Below are 22,066 nucleotides of genomic sequence, written 5' to 3'. Positions count from 1 at the left end.
AGAATAGGAGAATCTATCATTCCTGGCGATTTCAGTCAGTTCCGGTGAACATGGGTCAAACCTCAGCGCGGCAAAACAACGGTGAGCTTTACAGAGAGGCAAAGACTGGACTCTTACAAAATCATGACACAAATTTCACGTGGATTAAAATTGAACTCAGCAGATATTTTACACAACGATTTACATCCAAAAAACTTTCCCAAGGGAATCGCCGATATCATATTATTAGTGCAATACTACAGAGAAAAAGCAATCTACAGAGAAAAATAAATATGTTGAATATGAATTTATTTGCTTTTAAAGAAAAAAATCTATAAATCTGAGCTATTTGCAGTGGTTTATTATATCAAACATGGCTCTTAGTTTCACAAATATAATCACTGTGGGATAAAACTTTATTGTAATGTGTCCTTGTTACACATATTGCTTGCACTATTAACAGTTATTATGCATGATTACATACAAGAAAACCTAAACCATACCGTAATCCGAACCCTAGTCGTAAGTGCATGTAGTTAATTAATATTACTCAGTACTTAAATGTATAGGACGCCTTAAAATAAAGTGTAACCCATTGTGGACGCGTTTGTCGTGACAGGAAGTGCAGCGTTTGATAAAGGGTCGCCGCAATTTATCGCCTTCCCATAAATGAGGAAGACGATTATTCAGGTGAGGTATGAAAATGACCTTCCGTCTAAACGAGAACAGAATGGAAATGGAGGCCGTTTCAGAACTGATGAGTCATTTACGACCTCTTGGAAAGAAGAAATGCCGAGAGCGTTTGTTGAGCTTTTATTGTGTGTGGACATGAAGAAATATATGAATAAATCAGCCGACAGTCTGTATAAATCCCTTTACACAAACGCTGTGCTCAGAAAGGATAAAGTTGTAGGCGATTGTTTAGAAAATCAGGTCAAATTAAATATTATTTCCACAATATTTCATACTACACTACATTTATTATATATATATATATATATATATATATATATATATATATATATATATATATATATATATATATAGTAATATATATATTTTTTTTATGTCATTTAATATTTTTTATTTGATTTAATATTTATTTATTTTATATAATATTTATATTATTTTTATGAAAAATTTAATGTAACGTTTATGTCCAAACTATGCATAGTATAATTTTATTTTTATATTATTTTAATGGAAGCTTTATGTTCGTTATATTCAATTATAGCCTTCATTTTATGTATTCTAGTTATTGTTTTTAGCCTTCAAAAATCATTAATTAAAAGTTCATTAATCGTGAGAATTATTAATTGAAGCCAGTGTGAGGTCCAAAAATATTTACTGTTTAAAAACAGCAATAAAAACCTAAATTGTGAGCTATTTGTGGAAAATTGTATACATTTTCTAAATAAGCCTATTTTTATATACTGGATCATACAGTTATATGGGAAAGTCATACTAATTCATTAAGGACGCAATAAATCTATCAAAATTGAGGATAGAGGCATTTCTGATTCTACAAATTGTTTCTGTTTCAAGTAAACTCTGTTCTTTTGAACTTTGTTCATTAAAAATATCATAAAAAAATTAAATAGTATCACTGTTTCCACAAAAGTATTGGGCAGCACAACTGTTTGCAACATGATAATAATCAGAAATGTTTGTTGAGCAGCAAATCATATTAGAATGATTTCTGAAAGATCATGTGATACTAAAGACTGGTGTAATTATGCTGAATATTCAGCATCACAGAAATAAATGAGATTTTACCAAGAAGACGGCTATAATAAACCATAATAATATTTCATCAGATAAATGCAGCTCTGGTGAGCAGAAGAGAAAATGACAAAAATACTTACTGACCTCAAAGTTTTCAACAAACACGGTAACACTAACGCCATGCCACACACACACACACACACACACACACACACACACACACACACACACACACACACACACACGAGAGAGATGAGGTCTGGCCGTTGTTGTTCTGTTCTTATAATGAAAGATGTCGTTCAGAGTCTTTGTTGTTTCAGTGTCTTCAAAGGGTCTGCGTCTGACACTATCCTCGTCCTCATCATCTCTCCATCAGATGGACAGTGTGGGTGTCCGATCACGAGTCTCCATTATTCCCATCAGCCCTTTCCACGCTCTCTTTGAACTTTTCCAACCCTCAGTTATCTCTCTTCAGTCTGAACTCTTCTTTAAGACTTGCATATGTAAATGAGCTCTGTTGGGATTGGTTCACCTCTTTGCATGTGAAACAGTCACATGTTTCCCGTCAGGTATATATATATATATATATATATATATATATATATATATATACACAGCTTGTTTTATAATAGAAGTACTTCTGGTCTTCTAGTATCAGAACATGTCTTTGTCGTTTCTGATGGAGTGGGACAGTGTGTGTCTCATTAGACTGATACAAAGAGAAAAAGACAGTTATTTTGTCTCCGTCCCTCTCTCTTTTGTCTTTCAGGACAGTCTCAGAGGCTTGCTGGAGGTCTTTCATCCTCTGACTGCTAAAAGCGTTTGGATCAAACCCGCAGCTCTGACAGACGTCCAGGTGAAACAAGGTCAGCTTCTCACTGAAAGAGCTACTTTGTAAACGCTTTCTCATATTGTAATGAATTGGCCGTATATAAAACTAAACGGTTCCTAAGTCACCACTAGATCTGTTAGATTAGCGTTTCCCAAAAAAAACCATACATGCTACATAGCTGCGTGGATGGTTTGATACGGCATAACATTTAGAAATAAAGTAAAATCAATTTTTAATTTATATATCTGTTGCTGAATAGCAGTAAGTCATATTTCTGCTCCTATCATATCATTCCCTGCTTACTTTTTCATAAGAAATATTATCCGATTCATTTGCTACTTTTACTGGCAAAGTTTAGTTTACACACATGCTAGGAAAAAGATGCATCTTTAATAAATGATACATCTTTTATTATTTTATTAAATTTTTTCTCTTCTGCTCACCAAGGCTGCATTTATTGTATGACAAATAGAGTAAAATTATTATTATTACACTTTTAAAAAGATATATGCTAAAATGCAATGTGAGCATCATTACTCCAGTCTTCAGTGTCACATGATCTTTAAGAAATCTTAAAAGAATTTTTAAATTAAACCTATAAATGAAAAAAATACAAAAAAGAAAAATGTAAAAAATCTTTAAAATAAATAAATGGTAGTAATAAATTATAATGTAGTCCTCAGTGTCACATGATTTTTAAATAATATATATATATATATTTAATATATACAGTAGCTGATTTCAATGTTTAAAACTATTTTGTTGCTGAATATTTTTCTGTGAACTGTGATCGTTTTATTTTTTCACGATTTGATGAATGGAAAGTTGAAAAGAACAGTGTTTATTTAATGTAAACGGTGAAGCCCACGTTAAGACAAAGACAAAAACACGATGCTTTGCTTTGCATGATGCTCCAGCGTCTTCCTGAGCCTGCGAGCATTTCTGAGGGTCACGGGTCCGAGGAGTGTCTCAACCCAAAATCCTCTTCTCCTGTCCTGACTTTAACCGCTGTCACTCTATAATCCAGAGAAGTGGGTTAAGAGCCCCTCAACCTGCTTTTAACTGATGTCTTTGACCCACATGCCTCCCGTCCGGCCCGCAGTCATAACGCTGATGACTGCCGTAATTCCCCGCGAACGAGCGTTTGCAGAAAAACAGAGATTTTGCTGTTTTTTTGGCAGGCGGACAGCTGCAGGGAGACAGATGTCAGGAGGCTTTTTGGAGGCAGGATTTTATGCTGAGCAATAAATAAATAAAGAAGCGAATAAAAGATCTAATAGAGAGTTTATGAAGGGTTTGAAAGGTCAAAGTGCATAATTTCAGTGCTTGTCATTAAAAAAAAAAATACTAAAGCCACAGTCAGAGCGGCGTGCAAACTCCAAAACACTTCAGGAGGGGAAATAGTTCAAGTATGTCCAAAACATTACAAAGTGTTTAAAAAAATGGACTTGTATGAGCTTAATTCAACAGTTATTCTCTGAAGTCAAAATATTATTGAAAATTTTTTTAATAAAATAAATAAATAATAGATTAAATACATAAAAAGTTACAATAATAAAAGAATTGAAAAAATACACATTGTAAATTAAACAAACCACTAAAAATAAAACACTAAAAAATGTCAATGAATCAAAAATAAATATATTTCAGAAGTATTATAATAAATAAATAATAAGAAATTGTAAAAAGAATGCATACATATAAAATAACATAATTTAAATCAAATACATTGTATTTAAATAATACTATAAATAATAATAATAAATAAAAACCCATGAAATAAATATATTTTAAATAAAACATGAAAAATTTAAATAAAACAATATATAAAAATGAAACGAGTATAAAATTCATCATAAATGTTGAACCAGTTCCAGTTAAAGTCCAGTTAAAAAAAAACGAATGTAAATAAACCAATCGATAAAAACAAACACCTAAATAAAAAGATTTTAATCTAAAAAACAAAACAAAACAATCCAACAACAAATTAACATACAAAAACAAATAAATCTTTGTTTTGCGAATCTGATATTGAGCTTTTCTGAATATTGAGGATGCCTGGCAGTATTTTGCTGTTGTTTTCGTGTCTTGCCTGGCACACTTACACTTCTCTACATGACCAAAATCCAACATAATCCCTGCAGACCTTCAAATGCCTCTACAAACACACTTTAATTCACACAAAGTCCAGATTTATTTCTCTCCGTCACACACACAGCGACCGAGAAACTCTCTGCTGTGAGACGAAGAAATAAAAAGGAGTTTGGAAAAGAAGCTGACGGGAACAGAAAGGTGAAGAGGAGCAGCGGTCCGTCCGTCAGAATCAAAAAAAGGATTAATTACTTTAGTGTTTGACCTGGAGCGACCCGGATCAGATTATCCCAGCGCTTCCGTCCGTCCGTCCGACGGAGCAGTCATTAATGCTGCTAGTTCAGGACGAGCGACTGAGGAGATTTGGGGTTACTGACCCCAGAAAATGAGTTTTAACAACAACATCAAATCAAACAGCGTCCGATTTATTTTCCTATTAAATGCCCCTGCTCTTATTAGCGGCGATTTTCCAGAAGGAAATATGTTCTTAATTTAACATGCCCATCTTATGTACGCCGAATTAAAACGAAAACCCTATTAATATGCAATAATAGACTATATATGGCACGCGTATGTTCGGAGCGCATATTATAGGACATTTTTCGGCATGCATATGATACACATCTACCCCAAAACTAAAGAAATCGATCCTAAAAGACCTGACGGATTTTCCATCTTTTGCATAGAAATATTCATTGCATAGAGTTGTTCTAACTTAAATGTTTATTTTAGGCTAGAGGCGGTCCTGTGTGTGATTCGTAAGGATCTTTCATAGACTCATAAACACAGACGAAGACGAGAGGTTTTGGTATGAGCCTTTAGAGAAGAACAGCTTTCCGTATTTAACTACAGTATATTCATGCATTTATATTTATACAGACCTTCACAGATATAGGCAAACCTACAGAAGGCTATTCCAGTAATAAAAACAGCTTTGTTTCGAAGCGCTCTCTCATTAGCTGTATTAGTGACTTATCTTTAAGAGCGGCAGATGAGCTGCAGCTCTCAGCATCTGGATCTGACATCTTTGACCTTACAGGAGAGCGTTAACCAGCACCACACACACACACACACACACACACACACACTCATTATAACAGACAGCCTGACGCTGGTTGGTGGAGGTGTAATTAGACAGATGGTGGAGGGCAGAGAGAGACTGACATCCACACAAACCCAACGTGAGGTCTCCTTTAAGACAAACAGGAGGAGTCTGAACGGAGCATGGAAAGTCAAATCTGTCATTTTCAGATGGATTTTTGAGATAAAAAATTTAACTTAACATTTAAACACTGCAGAATTTTTTTTATATCTTGTTTTCAGTACAGATAAATATTTATATTTTTTATTACTTATTTTGAGATGCATATTTATTTACGTTTCTGTGTAATAACAATTTTTACATTTATTTTAAGTTTGACATTTTTATTTTAATTAATTTAAATGGAAAACAAAAAAGTCCCTGACTTAAATGGCAAATATTTTATTGATTTTTATTTTAATTAATTAAATGGAAAACACTGTCTTTTTCTGACTTGATTGGCAAATATTTGTACATTTTAAGCAAAAACGTAAATTTGAAAGTATTTAGTGATAAGACTGAATATCTTCTGTCATGTCACGTTGCTTTTAAAAATGTATAAATGTTATTTGTAACGTAGAACAAGACAAAAATACGTTTGCAATACTTTTGAAGTCCTTTTCTCCCAGTAGTCTGTTAGTTTTAAAGCCTTGCAGCAAAAACAACTGTGTAATTATATTTTAGGTTTTCAAGAGATCCAGCATAGTCTTTTCATTAAACAAGCGGTTTCCACTCGTGATTGGCTAACGTCATTCATCAATAATGTGCTCTATAAAGAGAAAAAATACACTTTGTTTAAACATGCGTATCGGCTAAAATTGAATTTTAGGAGCTCAAACGACAAGCAGGACACAGACGCAGTCTAATTCTTAATATTTTTATTTGTTCTTTTCTTAATAATATCCAGTTCGTGTGCTTATTGTCCATCCAGGTTCTGATTGGTCCTGAACCGCAGGTGAACAGAGTCATCCCCAACACGTCTGACGCTCACATCACGCTTATTGCTGTTTCCCCAGGTTTATAGATTTCATAGGAACAAAAACCCCAAAAAACTGATCAATAGATTGACATTCTCTGATTGATCCGATCGGTCTCTCAGTTCAAGCGTTGTGTCTTCATTATTGTCCTGAAGAAAGTGCTAAAGTGTATTTCAGTGACTTGGTGAAATTTCCGGTGCATTAACATGACGCTGTCAAATGGAATAACCAGAGATCAGAGGAAGAAACATCAAATGATTTGGTGAATGTCACAAACCATGTCAGGAACGCCAAAAGAAACGCAGAGGAATAAATAATATCATCGTTTTATAAACACACAGTGAGGTGGGTTCAAACAGTGCTGTGGAAAAAATACTAACTGAGCCCTCTTAAAAAACGAAACAAAAAATAAAACACGTGTCCTTCAGCCAGGCATGTCTGCCTCAAAATGAAGCATTTCAATTCTAAATGTAACAGTTGAACTTCATTCCACCGTCCAGACAGAGTTTGTCACCCTGTAAAAATTGGCTACATTTGATCTAGAGAAACCAACAACACTGCCGCTGAAAGGAATGGTGCACCCAAAAACGCTTTTTTCTGCTCACAATTTACCCACCCTCAGGCCAAGCCAGATGGATGGGTTTTAGAGAAATGTTGCATTACTTGCTCACCGGTAGATCCTCTGCAGTGAATGGGTGCCGTCAGAATGAGAGTCCAAACAGCTGTTAAAAACATCTGGATAATCCACAGCACTCCAGTCTATCAGTTAACATTCTGTCAAGACAAAAGCTGCGTGTTTGTAAAAAAGAACGTTCGTTTTGATTTTATAGCTACATACAAAAATCCATAATATGCTTCCTCCAGTGAAAAAATCCATATCCTGTTCTTTCTCTTGCATCAAAATCAGCCCACATATTTGTTCCCAGCCGTTTCGGCTTATAAACAGTACTTGATATCTACTTATTTCTTTCCTGATTCACATGAGGAAGCATGGACTACGGACTCAATGGTTTTAGGTTAAAAACCTTTTATAGATTTGTTTCTGACATGCATCTTTTGCCTTTTAGACTCTGGTTCTGACGGCACCCATTCACTGCAGAGGATCCGTCGGTGAACAAACGATGCAGTGCTACGTTTCTCCAAATCTGACCAAGAATCAAAGTCTTGCGTGAGGCTGGTTCTCACGTCAACTATTCCGTGATTCCCTGTCAGGTACATAACGGTAATGTACCGCTCTCTGGTTCTGTCCGGGTCATGAACCCCCGTGACCCGTGTGAGTTTGAACGCTGCCTGTTTGACACACGTCCCACCGCAGAGACTCCCAGAACACATCTGTAGGCATGAATTAGAGATGATGGTGCCAGTCAAAGCACCGCATCCTTTTCTCCACGCGTCTTGGTAAGTGTGAAATCTAATCCTCAATCACTGCCATTGATTTTATTACCGTCTTGCAGAGCCGTTTCGCGGGGGCTCCTTCACGGCACAAAGCAAACGGAGCCGGCGTAAGATTAGCTGTCAGAATTGGGAACGCTCCCAAATGGAATTAGAATTGTGTTATAAAAACTGGCAGACAAACCGAAGCGTTGCTTGGTGCCAGGTGGATCATGTCCAGATTCGACTTCCTGCTGCGTCTGTAAATATGTCCCTGAATCGCACAGAAAGCAACGGCAGGGAATCATACATGTTTGACGCTCAATAAAAGAGTTTCCCATGTTGCTTTAGGACAAAGAGATTCATGGGAAAGTGGTCAGTTGTGATAGAAAGAATGGATTATAATGGATTATAGAACATCTATAGGCCTTATATGTGAAACACAAGCAGAACATAAAACACGTCATTCAATCGTGCCAGTTTGATTTGTCTGTATGGGTGAGCGAGTTTTTTGAAATTCATCAAGGATGCGTTCAACTGATCAAAAGTGAGAGTAAAGACATTTATAACGTTACAAAGGATTCCTGTTTCAAATAAATCCTGCTCTTTTGAACTTCCTGTTCATCACAGATCCTGAAAAGGTTTCTACGAACCCATGAAGCGGCACAACTGATTTCGACGCGGTTTCTTGAGCAGATCAGCAATGATTTCTGAAGAATCGTGTGACGTTGAAAATTCTGCTTTGATCACAGGAATAAATAACATTTTACAACATATTCACAAAGAACGCACTCAGTTGAAATTCGAATAATATTTCACGTTTTTACTGTATTTTTGATCAATTAAATGCAGCCTTGATGAGCGTTAAGAGTTGAATGGTAGTGACTGACACAAATGCTCTGCTCGTGTTCCATGAATAACAGCAGTCACCACCAAGTGATCATCAGTTGCTCAAAGCAGATAAGACAAGACTCTTTTCTATGCATGCTTTTGCATCTTCTAGAGAGATTTTAGTAGCATTTAAAACCAATGATTCTGGGATTCTGATTGTCAGGAAGAGGCTCTGATTCAGTGGAGTGACAGTATCGTGTTTGATGGCTTTGCTCTGGATTTCGCGCTACACTTCTCTAATCAGTCACTCGTTCGCCTTGATTCCTTCTCTTTCTGCTTCCCATCAGCCGGCACAGGTTCAGCTCCCTCCGGTTCCCTTTGTGTTTTTATTTATTTATGTAACTGTCACAAAAAAAAATTTCTCAAATGCTCCCCAATCAATATTCTACCCCCTCTGGAAACTTCTAAGAGCCCTGAGAAACAATCAGAAGACACGCGGAGGCTCCCCGAACAAACCTCTCATCACGGTGAGGGGCCCGCGGGGGTCCTGCCTACCTGCCGGGCCCCTGGCTGCCAGTCAGCACACATCACCTCCTCAATACATCAGTGTCTCGTTGCATTTGTGCTTCCCGTCTCCCTTTCTCCCCCCGTCTCGCTCACTTCACAAAAGTTGAGGAGTTTTCACAACTTATGAACTTTCTTCAGGTCAGACGCTCTCAGGTGTGTATAAATGCTGTAGTTCACTTCGCGACACACTGAGGGTGAGAAAGAACAGGGGAAAAATCTCAAACAGGCCTTTAGAAATAATAGTGACTTTTATATAGAGAGGAAAACGATTATTTCTATCTCTCTCTCTCTATATATAGTATAAATAAACTAAATATATAAATGTAGACATTTTGACTTTCTGAATGTTAGAAATAAAAACAGACATTGACATTTCTAGACATTTGAAAAAAAATAATTTCTTGTCAATTATCCATTTACTGATCAGTCATTAAAAATATACCATATATTGTGTTACGCTATAATCAAAAAGTTTGGGATTAGTAAGATCTTTCGTTTTTTTTTTTAAAGAAATGAATGCATTTTATTAATCAAAGAATTGATCTAAAGTAATAAAGATTTTTATATTGTTACAAAAGATTTGTAACTTTTTATTCAGCTAAGAATTCTGTAAAAAGTATCACAGGTTCCAAAAAAAAAATATTAGAATATAAAAATGATTTTTGAAGAATCGTGATACTAAAGACTGGAGTAATAGCTTATGAAAAATCATAATGGCTTATGAAAATAAAAACAATATCTTAAACTGTATTAATATTTCACAATATCACCGTTTGCACTGTATTTTTTATCAAATAAATGCAGCCTCGATGAGCAGAAGAGACTTCTTTGAAAAAATGTAAAAATCCTGCTGATTGCAAACGTTTAAACAATAATGTGTGTTCATTTTCATTTTCTTAAAATGAATCATGTTTTGTGCATCATTACAATTCCAGCCTGTCTGTCTGACGCTGGTCATCGTGTTGTCCTGATCTCAAGCTGACAAGGGTCAAAGGTCGCCCAAATGTGCCCGTCTGTCCTTTTAAATCAGACAGCTGTGGCTGAGAGTCGTGACCTGTGAGGGACCCAGGTGTGTGCGACAGAGGTCTGCTGAGATCTTCAATCACCAGCCCTGAACGGATTTGTTCGTCATAGTTTGGACTCACACGGTACATTCAGAATCCTTCCCTCCATTCCACCTAATCGATTAGCAGCTAAAGATATAGAAAAAAACAAACTAAATCACCTTTGAGCAGCTTTTTGACTAATGTTGTTGGCTTATTTTATGTACAAACAAGAAATGTTGCAGGGAGGTTTTCCGTTTCTTCTCTGCTGTGACAAGGCAAATCTATTCTTGGTAAGTCTAACTTGATTGCCACTTGCATCAAGACGTAACACACACACACACACACGCACGCACGCACACACAGTCTGCAGGGCTACACTGTCGTATGATCCTGGAAGACACAAGTGAATTGTGATTTAGTTGGGACGTTTCTTCAACTCTCGCCTGACGCCCACTCAATGCCCGCTGATATTACTACAGTGTGGCTGAAAGAAAAGAAAGAAATACTAAAGAGAACGCTGATTGGGATTTTTTTGGTTTTCCTATGTTCTCCTCTCCACCTCGGAAGGGTCCCAACACATTGCAGGATGAACAAACCCTTAAATAACCCCTTAGATTCAAGATCGGCAATATGCGATCCTCATTAGGGTGACTAAAAAGGTGTTTTGGATCAGACAAAAATTAGTTGTCATATGCAGGCGTGAGTGCATAGGTTCCTGCAAAAGAGTCCACTGGTTCCTGTCCACGTCAGTATTAATAACCAAACTCTTGCGGATGCATTTGGCATAGGTATAAAATAAACTAAATTGTCCTTATTTAGTCTCAATATATGTAGCGTTTCACACCCTCCTATAGACTGATTAACATATATTTAAATATATAATTCCATATATATATATATATATATATTCATGAATGAAAAAGGAGGATACCAAAGCAAAATGAAAGAGAAATCTAAAGCTCTAAGTTAACCTCATTTCTTTTAAATCACAGGAATATTTAGATATTTAAAAATGATTAAGATTAAAACACAGTGCCGATACAGAGATAATGAAAGAAAACGTCAAATGCCACACGGAGGAAGATCGCTAGTACTGAGTTAGGAGGGTGTGATTTAGCCTCACAAATTGGAAGGGAGCTTCGAACGGAGCGGTTCTAGTTCGGACGGGTGTCCGTCCGTCGCGTGCGGGAAAGAAAGTGCAGGTGACGTCCCTATAGAACGAGCTCGGCCTCGAGAGCCCGGTGAAGTCTGTACCGGGCCGGCCATGTGCCCTGATACCGAGCTACAGGGTTTTGGGGTGAGCGTCGGGGACGAATACGGCGAGAGGCAGTAACCGGGCTCCCGAGGGGAAGACTGACCCGCTGCCTCCACGGGATGGGAGCTGGAAAGTATGTTCAAATCCTCATAAAAGCGGCCCAGCGGAGAGTCTGTGCCGGATGAGTGGTGACCCGGGAGCTGGCCGGGGCAGGAGGACTGCGGGAGGAGCAGGGAGGAGTGGGAGCCGGCGGCGCTGGAAGGGTCACTGTAGTGGAAAGTTCTCCCCGTGACGGGGCTCTGGACTGTCGGACTCGGGGCGAGAGGGGTGTAGCATGGCGAGGCATTCGCTGAGCCGTACTGAGCTAGCGAGGCCAGCGCTGACCTTTCCAAAGGTAGGTAAGTGGATAAAATGGGCGGAACCTGGGATGACGTGGAAGTCTCGGGGGCTTGGGAACGGCTGGAGGCAGGGGATCCGGGCGGGGGTGTGCGGTAGAGGTTCGACCCGGTGGAAGTCTTGCCCCCTCCGGTAGCGAACTGCTGCAGGGAAGGTTTCGGCGGGGGTTGGCCGTGCAGCGGCTGACTGGGTGCGTGACTGAAGAAGCCTGCGGAAAGAGGGCTGGCGTTCGACGAGGTCGTAGCCAAGATCCCAGTCGGAATTCCCGCTTGCGGAGGAGTGCCGGCTCGCTTCTGCCTTGGCTGCGAATGGAGCTGTGCGGTGCTGGAAGTCGGAGACGCCGACGAGGAAGAGAAGCTTCCGAACGGAAACGGCGTAATCCCGGCTTGCTGGCTGGAAGCGGTGGCTCCTGATGAGTGCTGCGTTCGAAGGGATGCGAGAAGCGGTGTGTCGACTCCCGGACGAGTCTTTGATGGCGAACCGGATGGAGAGTCTCCTGGTTTCGGTGCGTGCGTCTGAAACCTCTTCAGTCGGCTGGGCGGCTCGTTTCTCGCTCCGAGAACGGACACCGGGGGTCGGAAGAGAGTGGCGGGGAGGTTGGGGTGGTGGGTTAGTGCAATAGCCACCGATGTGGTGGCGGCAGCAGCTTGCAGGGGCGCTTGGATCAGGGGGGCCCAGATGACGGGAGTCGGGGACGGAGGAGCGGGTGGAGACGGACTCTGCATCAGGTTGGCGCAGTGAGCCATGTCTCGATCGTGCTGCACGATCTGCTGGATGATCTCATTTTCCTGGTAGTTCAAAACCCCTGAATTCAAGTCATGTTGGACCTTGTGCTGGAGAATGGAGTTCTTCTTGCCTAAGAGACAAAAGACAAAATATTTGTAGCCTGCAGAAAACATATCTTTTTATAAACAACACTAAGTACTAAGTACTGGTTTTGATGTAACTATTATTCTGTTTGAGAATTCTTTAATATATGGAAATGCTAATTAATCTGTATCATAGCGAACCGGATGGAGAGTCTCCTCTTACCACATGGTCTTGTTTTAATAATGTATTTCTTCTATGCTTCTTTAGTATGTGGATTATGGTAGTCATTCAGTACCATGGTATATAAGTACCATTGTATTACATTGCTATAATATACAAAAAATTACATAGTAATGTCATGGTTTTGTTGTAACTATGTATTAAAAGTATCACAGCGTTACATTTTCTGTACATTATATCATGGTAATATTGTGGTTTTGTTACTATTGTAGAATTGCCAATATGGCACTACTATTGTTCAAAAATTCTGACACGCGTTTTTGTTTGTGTATATATGTGTGTGTATATGTGTATATATATATACATATATATATATATATATATATATATATATATATATATATATATATATATATATATATATACACATATACACACACATATATATATATATATATATATATATATATATATACACATATATATATATATATACACATACATGTATATTTTTATTATATTCACACAAACACAGGTATGAATGTCTGTACATAGTCATTTTTTAGTATTTTATCTGCTTGCATACTTCCTTCAAAATGATCATGGCTTTTTTTTTTTATTAATACCCACTAAAAATTGTATTATTCCCCCTCAGGCGACGCCTTGAATATTAAATATCAAACACAGCACTCTGCTCGATATGTCTACTGTTTCAGCAGCGCTTTGATTCATCTCACCCCTGTTAAACAGTCCTGGAGCCTGCGCTCGCCTCAGGACGGCTCCGAGCGCAATCAGAGACAGAGGGGCCGCTCGCGGTGAGGACACAGGCCGAATGGAAATAGCTCGGCGTAGCAGGGGGCAGATCATTTCTACAGGCTGCCCGGCCTGCGTTTGACTGCTTCTCACGGCTGAGCCTCAGATAAGAAAGAGTACAGAGCGCAGACATGACCTCTAACTTACGCTGGACTGATATAAAGAAGAGACCAAGAGCCGAGCAGAGGGCACTTTGCTATGTTTGGTAATGTCATGCTATCACTTACTACTGTACTCACTCTGGGGTCGGTGTGGAGCCGAGCACGACATAAGAGACTTCTGCTCTTCAGACAGGACAATAATAGAAATAAAAAAAAAACTATGGTTTTAAAGAGTATACTGTATTTTAATCTACTGCTGCACTAAATTTAATTCATGAATTGTGATTATTTGGGTTAATAAATTTATTTATATATATATATGTGTGTGTGTGTGTGTGTGTGTAATTTAGAATTTAGGAATATAATGGATTATAACAATTATATGCATATATGTGTAATATATAAAATTCTACATTACAATTAATCAACCAATTATAGCATCCAATATAAAAGTTTTTATGTGATATTTTTGTATGTGTACTGTGTATATTTATTATATATAAATATATACACACACACGTATATATTTAGGAAAAATAAATTATATTTGTATAATGTATCATTATAGAATATAAATATATACACAATATTTTATAAATATATATATATATATATATATATATATATATATATATATATATATATATATATATATATATATATATATATATATTATGTGTGTGTATTTATACACAGCACACATATATTACATAAACCAAAAATATATTTTGAATGTAATGCATATATATATATATATATATATATATATATATATATATATATATATATATATATATATATATATATATATATATATATATGTGTGTCTGTATAATTAAATATATATAGAATTACTCTTATACTTATATATAATTAAATGGCATATAAATTAAATATAATTTTGTCCTACAGTAAATAAACCGTTTGGGGTGAGCTCTTTGTCCTACCCAGAATGCCCCAAAGCAGATTGTCAGAAACAGTTCTGTAGTGATAATTCAATCATTCTTAATTTCTTCAAAATAATCTGCTAAACTACAAATTGGATTACAGTTGAGGCTATTTTCTGATAGGAAGAGGAGTGATTAAGCAGCGCTACACCGCAGAGACACGATCAACCTGTGTGAACCTCAATTCATTTCAATACAGATGCAGATCTGTTTAATCTGTAATTAATTACCGGTGTCTGTACGTTATGAGTGACGGAGAGCAGCGTGGGCTTAACACTGCAGCAAGAAGAAGCAGCAGCGAGTGTTGGGTACATATCAGTGCTCTTACACACAGCAGCTTCTGAAGGGGCTTTACGTGGAGCTTCTCCAGCGCGTCCTCTGTAATAAGCTCTCTTGCTTTCTCACATTGTGCGAACAGCTCTGCTATCAAATGATTCAGTGTGTTGTTTTTACCACAGTGAGTGGGTAGGGATGTTTACGGTGACCGACAAGAACGTATTCCCTCCTACTGAGGAAAATAAACACTGTGTGCAGCTCACCAGCCCAGACTGACTGGAATTACTCTCCATCGTCAGACATTAGACACAAGAGGGAGTGAGAGTTTAGTTAACTTCAGTTTCAGTCTGTGTGCAGTATATATATATATACAATACTAAAGCTGATTCAAGAAGATAGAAATCATGGTGATTAATTCAGAGCTCAATAGTTTGGAGAAGCATGCTAAACGTCTCACCGATGCGGTCCAGACGGTCCAGAGCGACGGTCTCAAAGGCTCTCCTCATCATGGGATACTCCTCCAGGACCTCGTTGAAGTTGTCCACAGACAGAGAGTACAGACGGCAGTATGTGTCGGCCCGGACGCTGGCGGTGCGTCTGCCTCGTGTCAGCAGACAAATCTCTGGACGACAGAAGACATAAACACATCAGTGTGCTCTTCTGGTACTGAGATCCTGGCAGACTTCTAAGAAGTGGTTAATAATGATAATAAATAATAAATTATTATAAATGCATTCAACATAAACTGATGAAAATGTATGGCTTATTATTATTTAAAAAATGCATTACCATTTCACACAGACGATCAAGATCAAATTATATATGATTATATATTATTATTATTATGAACGCACTATAAAAACATAAGCATTTCATATTGACAGAGTTATAAGAATTAATATATATATTTTTTCTTTTATAGAAAAAAAAAAAAAAAAAAAAAAATATATATATATATATATAAATCATTTAATACAATTTATTATTATCTGCATGTACAAAACATTTATAAGCATTTAATACAATGGTTATACATGCAAATTGCATCCATGACTTTTATTTTATTACTAGCAATTTAAAATTATAATAAATTCATACAATGAATTCATAAAATATATCAATATATATTTTTCTTTGGGGTAATACTGCAAATTACAACTGTTATTGTAAATTATTTATTTAATATATAAAAGGCATCTATAAGCAAGTTTTTTGTGAAAATATAGAATTCAGATTTTCTTTTATTCAAGAAGTCATTTAAAAAGTGTGAACTGAATTTGAACTTGAACTGTATTTGAATGGAATTTAGCAGAATGCATATTATAGCACAAGACTGCCATCAGTACGGCCACCACCAACAAGAATGGTTTTCTTAGCACGTCACATTGCTCCTGTAGACAAACACACACACACACACACACACACACACACACACACACACAGGTTCCTGCATTGAAGCTGAATGACACAGACAAGTCCATCAAATTCTGCCAGAAATGACTCTGAGCTTCCACAGCAGCACTGTTCAGCATGAACCTTTGATGAACCTGAGTGTGCAGACCAGAAAACACAAGCCCGATCACATTCTCTCTCCAAACACACCCAGATCTGATCACACCGACTCTCTATCAAGGAAAAAAACCAAACACACGCTCAAAAACAACCATCCTTCTCCCTTTTTTGGATTAAAAGTGTTCTGTAATCCACAGCTGAAGCACTAAATGGCACTCAGAGCTTAGAGGACTGGCAGACCTCATATGTCACGGAGGATCAGTAGAATTACGCCCCATTTATTGGGGTGCAGAGCTGGCAACACCGCCCTCTGCTGCCCTCCAGAGAAGAGCAAAACCACCGGCTGCTAAACAGCCAATACCCACAATCCTCTCCGCCTCTTAAGTGCCAAACATCAATATTAGAGACGGGGGAAGAAATCGATTTACAGAGGCCAAACGATTCTTTTCAAAGACAAGACCGAAAGTCAACATTAGGATTTTAGACTTAATTCTATTTTTATTAACAATTCATATGCAGAACCGCATTACAAAGAACTGTGCACATGACTCTCTGAATCTGAATCAAATGGTAAGATCCGCAGCACCAATCAATGCCTGAGCTGCAGGTATTATTCCTACTGTATGGCGACCATTGACTCCTTAGTGTTTGTCTCCTGAGTAATACTTTCCCGTGGCCGGACACACAGAAGTGACAGCGGATTTGTTCCTGAATGATTTCGTGATCTCACACTGACCTCATGGCAGCGTTTCCATTAGCGTGATGCGTTCAACAGCTGATCTCTGACTCATCAAAATAAAACAACATCTCAACGTCCAGCAGGAAATCCGGACGGAATAATCGGATGGAATACTGGGATTGTTTACCATGATGCTTGTGTGAGGATTATGTTAAAGGGATAGTTCACCAAAAAGTTGCCAGTAACCATTGACTTTCCTAATATACCTATAAAAACCTATAGAAGTCAATGGCTGAATTTTCATTTTTGGGTGAACTGTCCCTTTAATTGTGCTGTACAACCATGTTTTTTGTCATTAAACACTAAGTGGACAATCTAAACATTACAGACACTTCAGAGCCAGGAAGATGGGAATATAATCTCAAAATGGCGGATTAATGCGATGACTGCATATATGCTATAATATGTATGTGCAACTTCATAAAACACATAAACAAACAATAACAGCATGGTATAGCATGGCAGTATAAAAGTAATGATTAATGCTGTCGATTTTTGTGAAATGAATCCCCTTTTACATTAAAGTTTTCAAATTTACATTTATATTTCAGTAATTAAATCTTTACATTAACGTACAAACAACATTATTTTTTGGTTTTGAAAACCGTTTCAGAGCCGTTCTTAATGTAACTCATATATGACATATATACTACATACACGCAGGAGTTTTAAGGCAGCTTTAATGGCCTTTTTGTTAACTTCATGCCGTAACTGGCCCCGGCATTGCATGCACGTAGTTTCTTTTGCGATTTGATCTGAAATGACACGGTAGTTCCCGGGGTTGTTTGACTGGCGCCTGCCGCTGAAGTGAAGCAGGAGCGAGCGTATGAAACGTCTCCGGGTTGATGTGATTGTAAAGACGTTCTGCGACTGAATAAATGCATGTCTTGTCAAGAAAAAACAGACAGAAATAGCAGTTAAAAGAGGGGTGGCCAACTCTAAGCTCCGCCCCGGCGGTAAATAACTTTAAAGCGTTAAACTGAAAAACTTAATCGCCTGCATTAATGCATTCATTTTGACAGCACTAGCAATGATATAATTTTTTGGGGGAACTTAACAACAAAAAGGGTTTCTATATTATAAAACTATTGAGGATAATTTAGTGAAATAAATAATTCATAATTATTTAAATAATAATTTATAGTAAAAAATTTTTTTATTTGTAACTTGATGGACACAAGCCTAAATATCAGACTATTTACAATATATTATTAAGCCACATTTAAAATATTGTTGCATTTTATGCATGTTATATAGTTTATGTCACATTTTCAGGATATTCAAAATAACAGAAACTATTCAGAAATGGGCCGCATTAGACTTTGAACTTGAAGACTAATTCTAATATCCTGTAATTTCTGCATAATTCCACCGGTTTTAATGGACAGGAACATTAAGACTTCAAAAAGTAACAAATAAGCCAAAATAAATGAGCAAAATGAGTCAGAGAACCTGTGCAACTCGTTCCCTGCAAAAACTCTCAATGTGTCAGCGTGTAATGAGAGTCAGCGAGCTCGAACCGTGAGAGGATTATGAGTACAGCAGCCTCACGCAAACACGATCCAAACACACACAAATGACTTTCCATAGACTTCCATTACTTTTATACTGACCAAACAATAAACCTACCCCTTAGAGAAAACCTTCTGTCAAAAAATTTAATTTTTATTACCCTTGTTTAGTATCCTATCACAATGTAGCATGAATGTACACAAATACACACACACACACACAAATACACACACACAAATACACAGAATTTCACTTTGTCTTACACCAGAAGTGCCAGTCGGATCATATTAAAAATTTCAATTGCAGTTATATAATTCACACATTTCAACAATGGTTTGTTGTATAAATCACTGTGTGAGAAGATATATACATGTGTGTGTGTATATATATATATATATATATATATATATATATATATATATATATATATACTGTACATTTAAAATATGTAAAAAAAAATCTAAAGCAATTCACTGGCATCAATCATCAGATCAGTGATGATCAGGTGGCAGGTAATTGTGATGTGACCTGACGGCCTTTCAACTTAAAAATGTGCAGAAGACTTGAATTATAAATTCCAAGTGAAGGTTTGCCTTATGAATATTAATGATTTTTGTGAATGGACGGTTCGGTAATGTTACAGTACCCAGCAAGGTATGCACAACATTATTAATATTGATGAGCAGAGACATCACTTCACTTTAAAACTTGTTCTGACACACACACACACACACTCATGTGATGTTATTGACACTGAGCTGAATAAGATCTGAGGGATTTTCCAGAAGAAATCCTGTTTCCAGATCAGACTGAGTCAAATGCTCCCGATCATGACATTTAACTAAGAATGACCTACACACACATGCGACACACTCCTGCTGCGCTCTGGCTCTGAGATCCTGCTGCAGATTGAATTATCCATAATCTGACGGCACAATAATTTACAGCCATGTGCGTCCACCTGCAGCGTGTGTCAAAATAAAGCATACCAGAGAGACTGTTTACTCCTCATTAAACCATCAACCATCTAAAATACCCTAACGACCAGCCAGAACGCACTAGAAAACACCAACCATCCAAAACACACTAAACCTACAATCCAAAACACCCTAACAACCATTCAGAGCACCCTAGAAACCACCAATCATCCAAAACAAACTAAATCCAAAACACCCCAACAACCAGTCAGAACGCCATAGAAACCATCCAGAGTACCCTAGAAACCACCAATCAGCCAGAACACCCTACAAACCACAAACCACCCAAAAGACCCCAACAACCAGCCCGAACGCTCTAGAAACCATCTAGAACACGCTAGAAACCACCAATCATCCAAAACAAATTAAATCCAAAACAGCCTTAAAAAACAACCAGAATTCCCTAGAAACCACAAACCATCCAAAACATACTAAACCTACCACCCAGAAGACCCCAACAACCAGCCAGAATACCCTAGAAACCATCCAGAAAACCCTAGAAACCACCAACCAGCCAGAACACCCTAGAAACTATCCAGAAAACCCTAGAAACCACCAACCAGCCAGAACGCCCTAGAAACCATTCAGAAAACCCTAGAAACCACCAACCAGCCAGAACGCCCTAGAAACCATCCAGAAAACCCTAGAAACCACCAACCAGCCAGAACGCCCTAGAAACCTTCCAGAACACCCTAGAAACCACAGACCATCCAAAACACCCCAACAACCAGCCAGAATGCCCTAGAAACCATCCAGAACACCCTAGAAACCACCAATAATTCAAAACAAATTAAATCCAAAGCAGCCTAAAAAACCATCCAGAACACCCTAGAAACCACCAACTATCCAAAACATACTAAACCTACCATCCAAAATGCCCTAACAACCAGCCAGAACGCCCTAGAAACCATCCAGAACAGCCTAGAAAGCACTTACCATACAAAACACCTCAGCAGCTATTTAAAAATACCTTAAAAAACCACCTAGCAACCATCTAGAACAATAGATACACTCTGGGTACAACCTAGCAATCTTGAACAACACAACAACTGCATGACAATACCCTAGCATTGCCAACACTAACATTTTTTTTTTACAAATTACCAAATTAAAAAATATAAAAAAAAACTAAAAAATATATACATAAATAAACCTAGCCTATCTTGTACTTATGAACACAGTATCTTCTTTCGGATTCAACCCTCCTCATCATGTCAAGCTCAACCATGGAGAGCGAGTCACATGACTTGGTATAAGCAGCATGTCCATAATTATCATCAGCCTCAGCGTTTAAATCATTGATGGCTAACATAATCACAGGAATCATGGCTGCCTTTTAAAGACGAGCTCATGCATGTTTCTTACTCCCTTATTTATATGAAAAACTGTTCCAAACCCTACTGACAGCAGTTTAAACTCTCCGTATAAAGTCTGTAGCATAATTATGCTGACTTCTTAGTCAACTTGTTAGGGCCGAAGTCAGCATCACATAAGCAATAAATGACAGACAGCAAAATCTCACATCCCCCTGAAGAACCGTTACATAAATTAATTTCATGAGCGAATGACTCGGGTTAAAAACAAATTCTCCACGGCTTTCTGTTCCTTTCCCAGCATGCACTGGTGCCAGGAATGACTTGAAGATTGTCTGGAGCATGTAGCTATGTAAAACGCAGATTAACGGCAGAGACGGATTGCGCGTTATCTTTTCGATGTTTCCATCGGGGCTCCCGTGGGACGAGGTCAGAGGTCGCAAAGAGTACATGAGCTGTAATTAGCCTTGGGTGGACGGGTCACAGGCGGCTAAATGCCTCACTGTTTAAACAAAAAACACTCAATGAAACGACACAGATGAAAGAGTGTCGAGATTTGCAGTCCTGACCTTTGACCTCATCTAAGGCTGTATTCACATTGCTGCGACCAAATTACCCCCAAATCACCTGAGACATAACGCCATGTGACTAATAAATCTGGCACCACAGGGAAATTACATCATGACAACTAAGAACCCTAGAACACACACAAGCTGTGTTCTAAATGACACACTG

At 37.8% G+C, this 22,066-nt stretch overlaps 1 protein-coding gene across 1 annotated transcript in view; it reads right to left on the bottom strand.

Annotated features, from left to right (window-relative positions):
• Window positions 1-6,594: 6,594 nt before the first annotated feature.
• The window catches only part of hcn4 (hyperpolarization activated cyclic nucleotide-gated potassium channel 4), a 67,207-nt gene continuing 51,735 nt past the window's right edge, over window positions 6,595-22,066 (bottom strand). Inside the window, exons 7-8 of the mRNA XM_043264031.1 lie at window positions 15,736-15,900; window positions 6,595-13,007 (exon numbers count right to left, since the gene is read on the bottom strand). Of these exons, the coding sequence (XP_043119966.1) occupies window positions 11,620-13,007; window positions 15,736-15,900 (1,553 nt within the window). The 3' untranslated portion in view covers window positions 6,595-11,619. The remainder of the gene's footprint in view (window positions 13,008-15,735; window positions 15,901-22,066) is intronic.

This window comes from Puntigrus tetrazona, chromosome 18 (genome assembly GCF_018831695.1).
Source record: "Puntigrus tetrazona isolate hp1 chromosome 18, ASM1883169v1, whole genome shotgun sequence".
Lineage (NCBI taxonomy): Eukaryota > Metazoa > Chordata > Actinopteri > Cypriniformes > Cyprinidae > Puntigrus > Puntigrus tetrazona.
The sequence above is the reverse complement of the archived record's forward strand: the minus strand, read 5'-3'. Positions and strand labels throughout refer to the sequence as shown.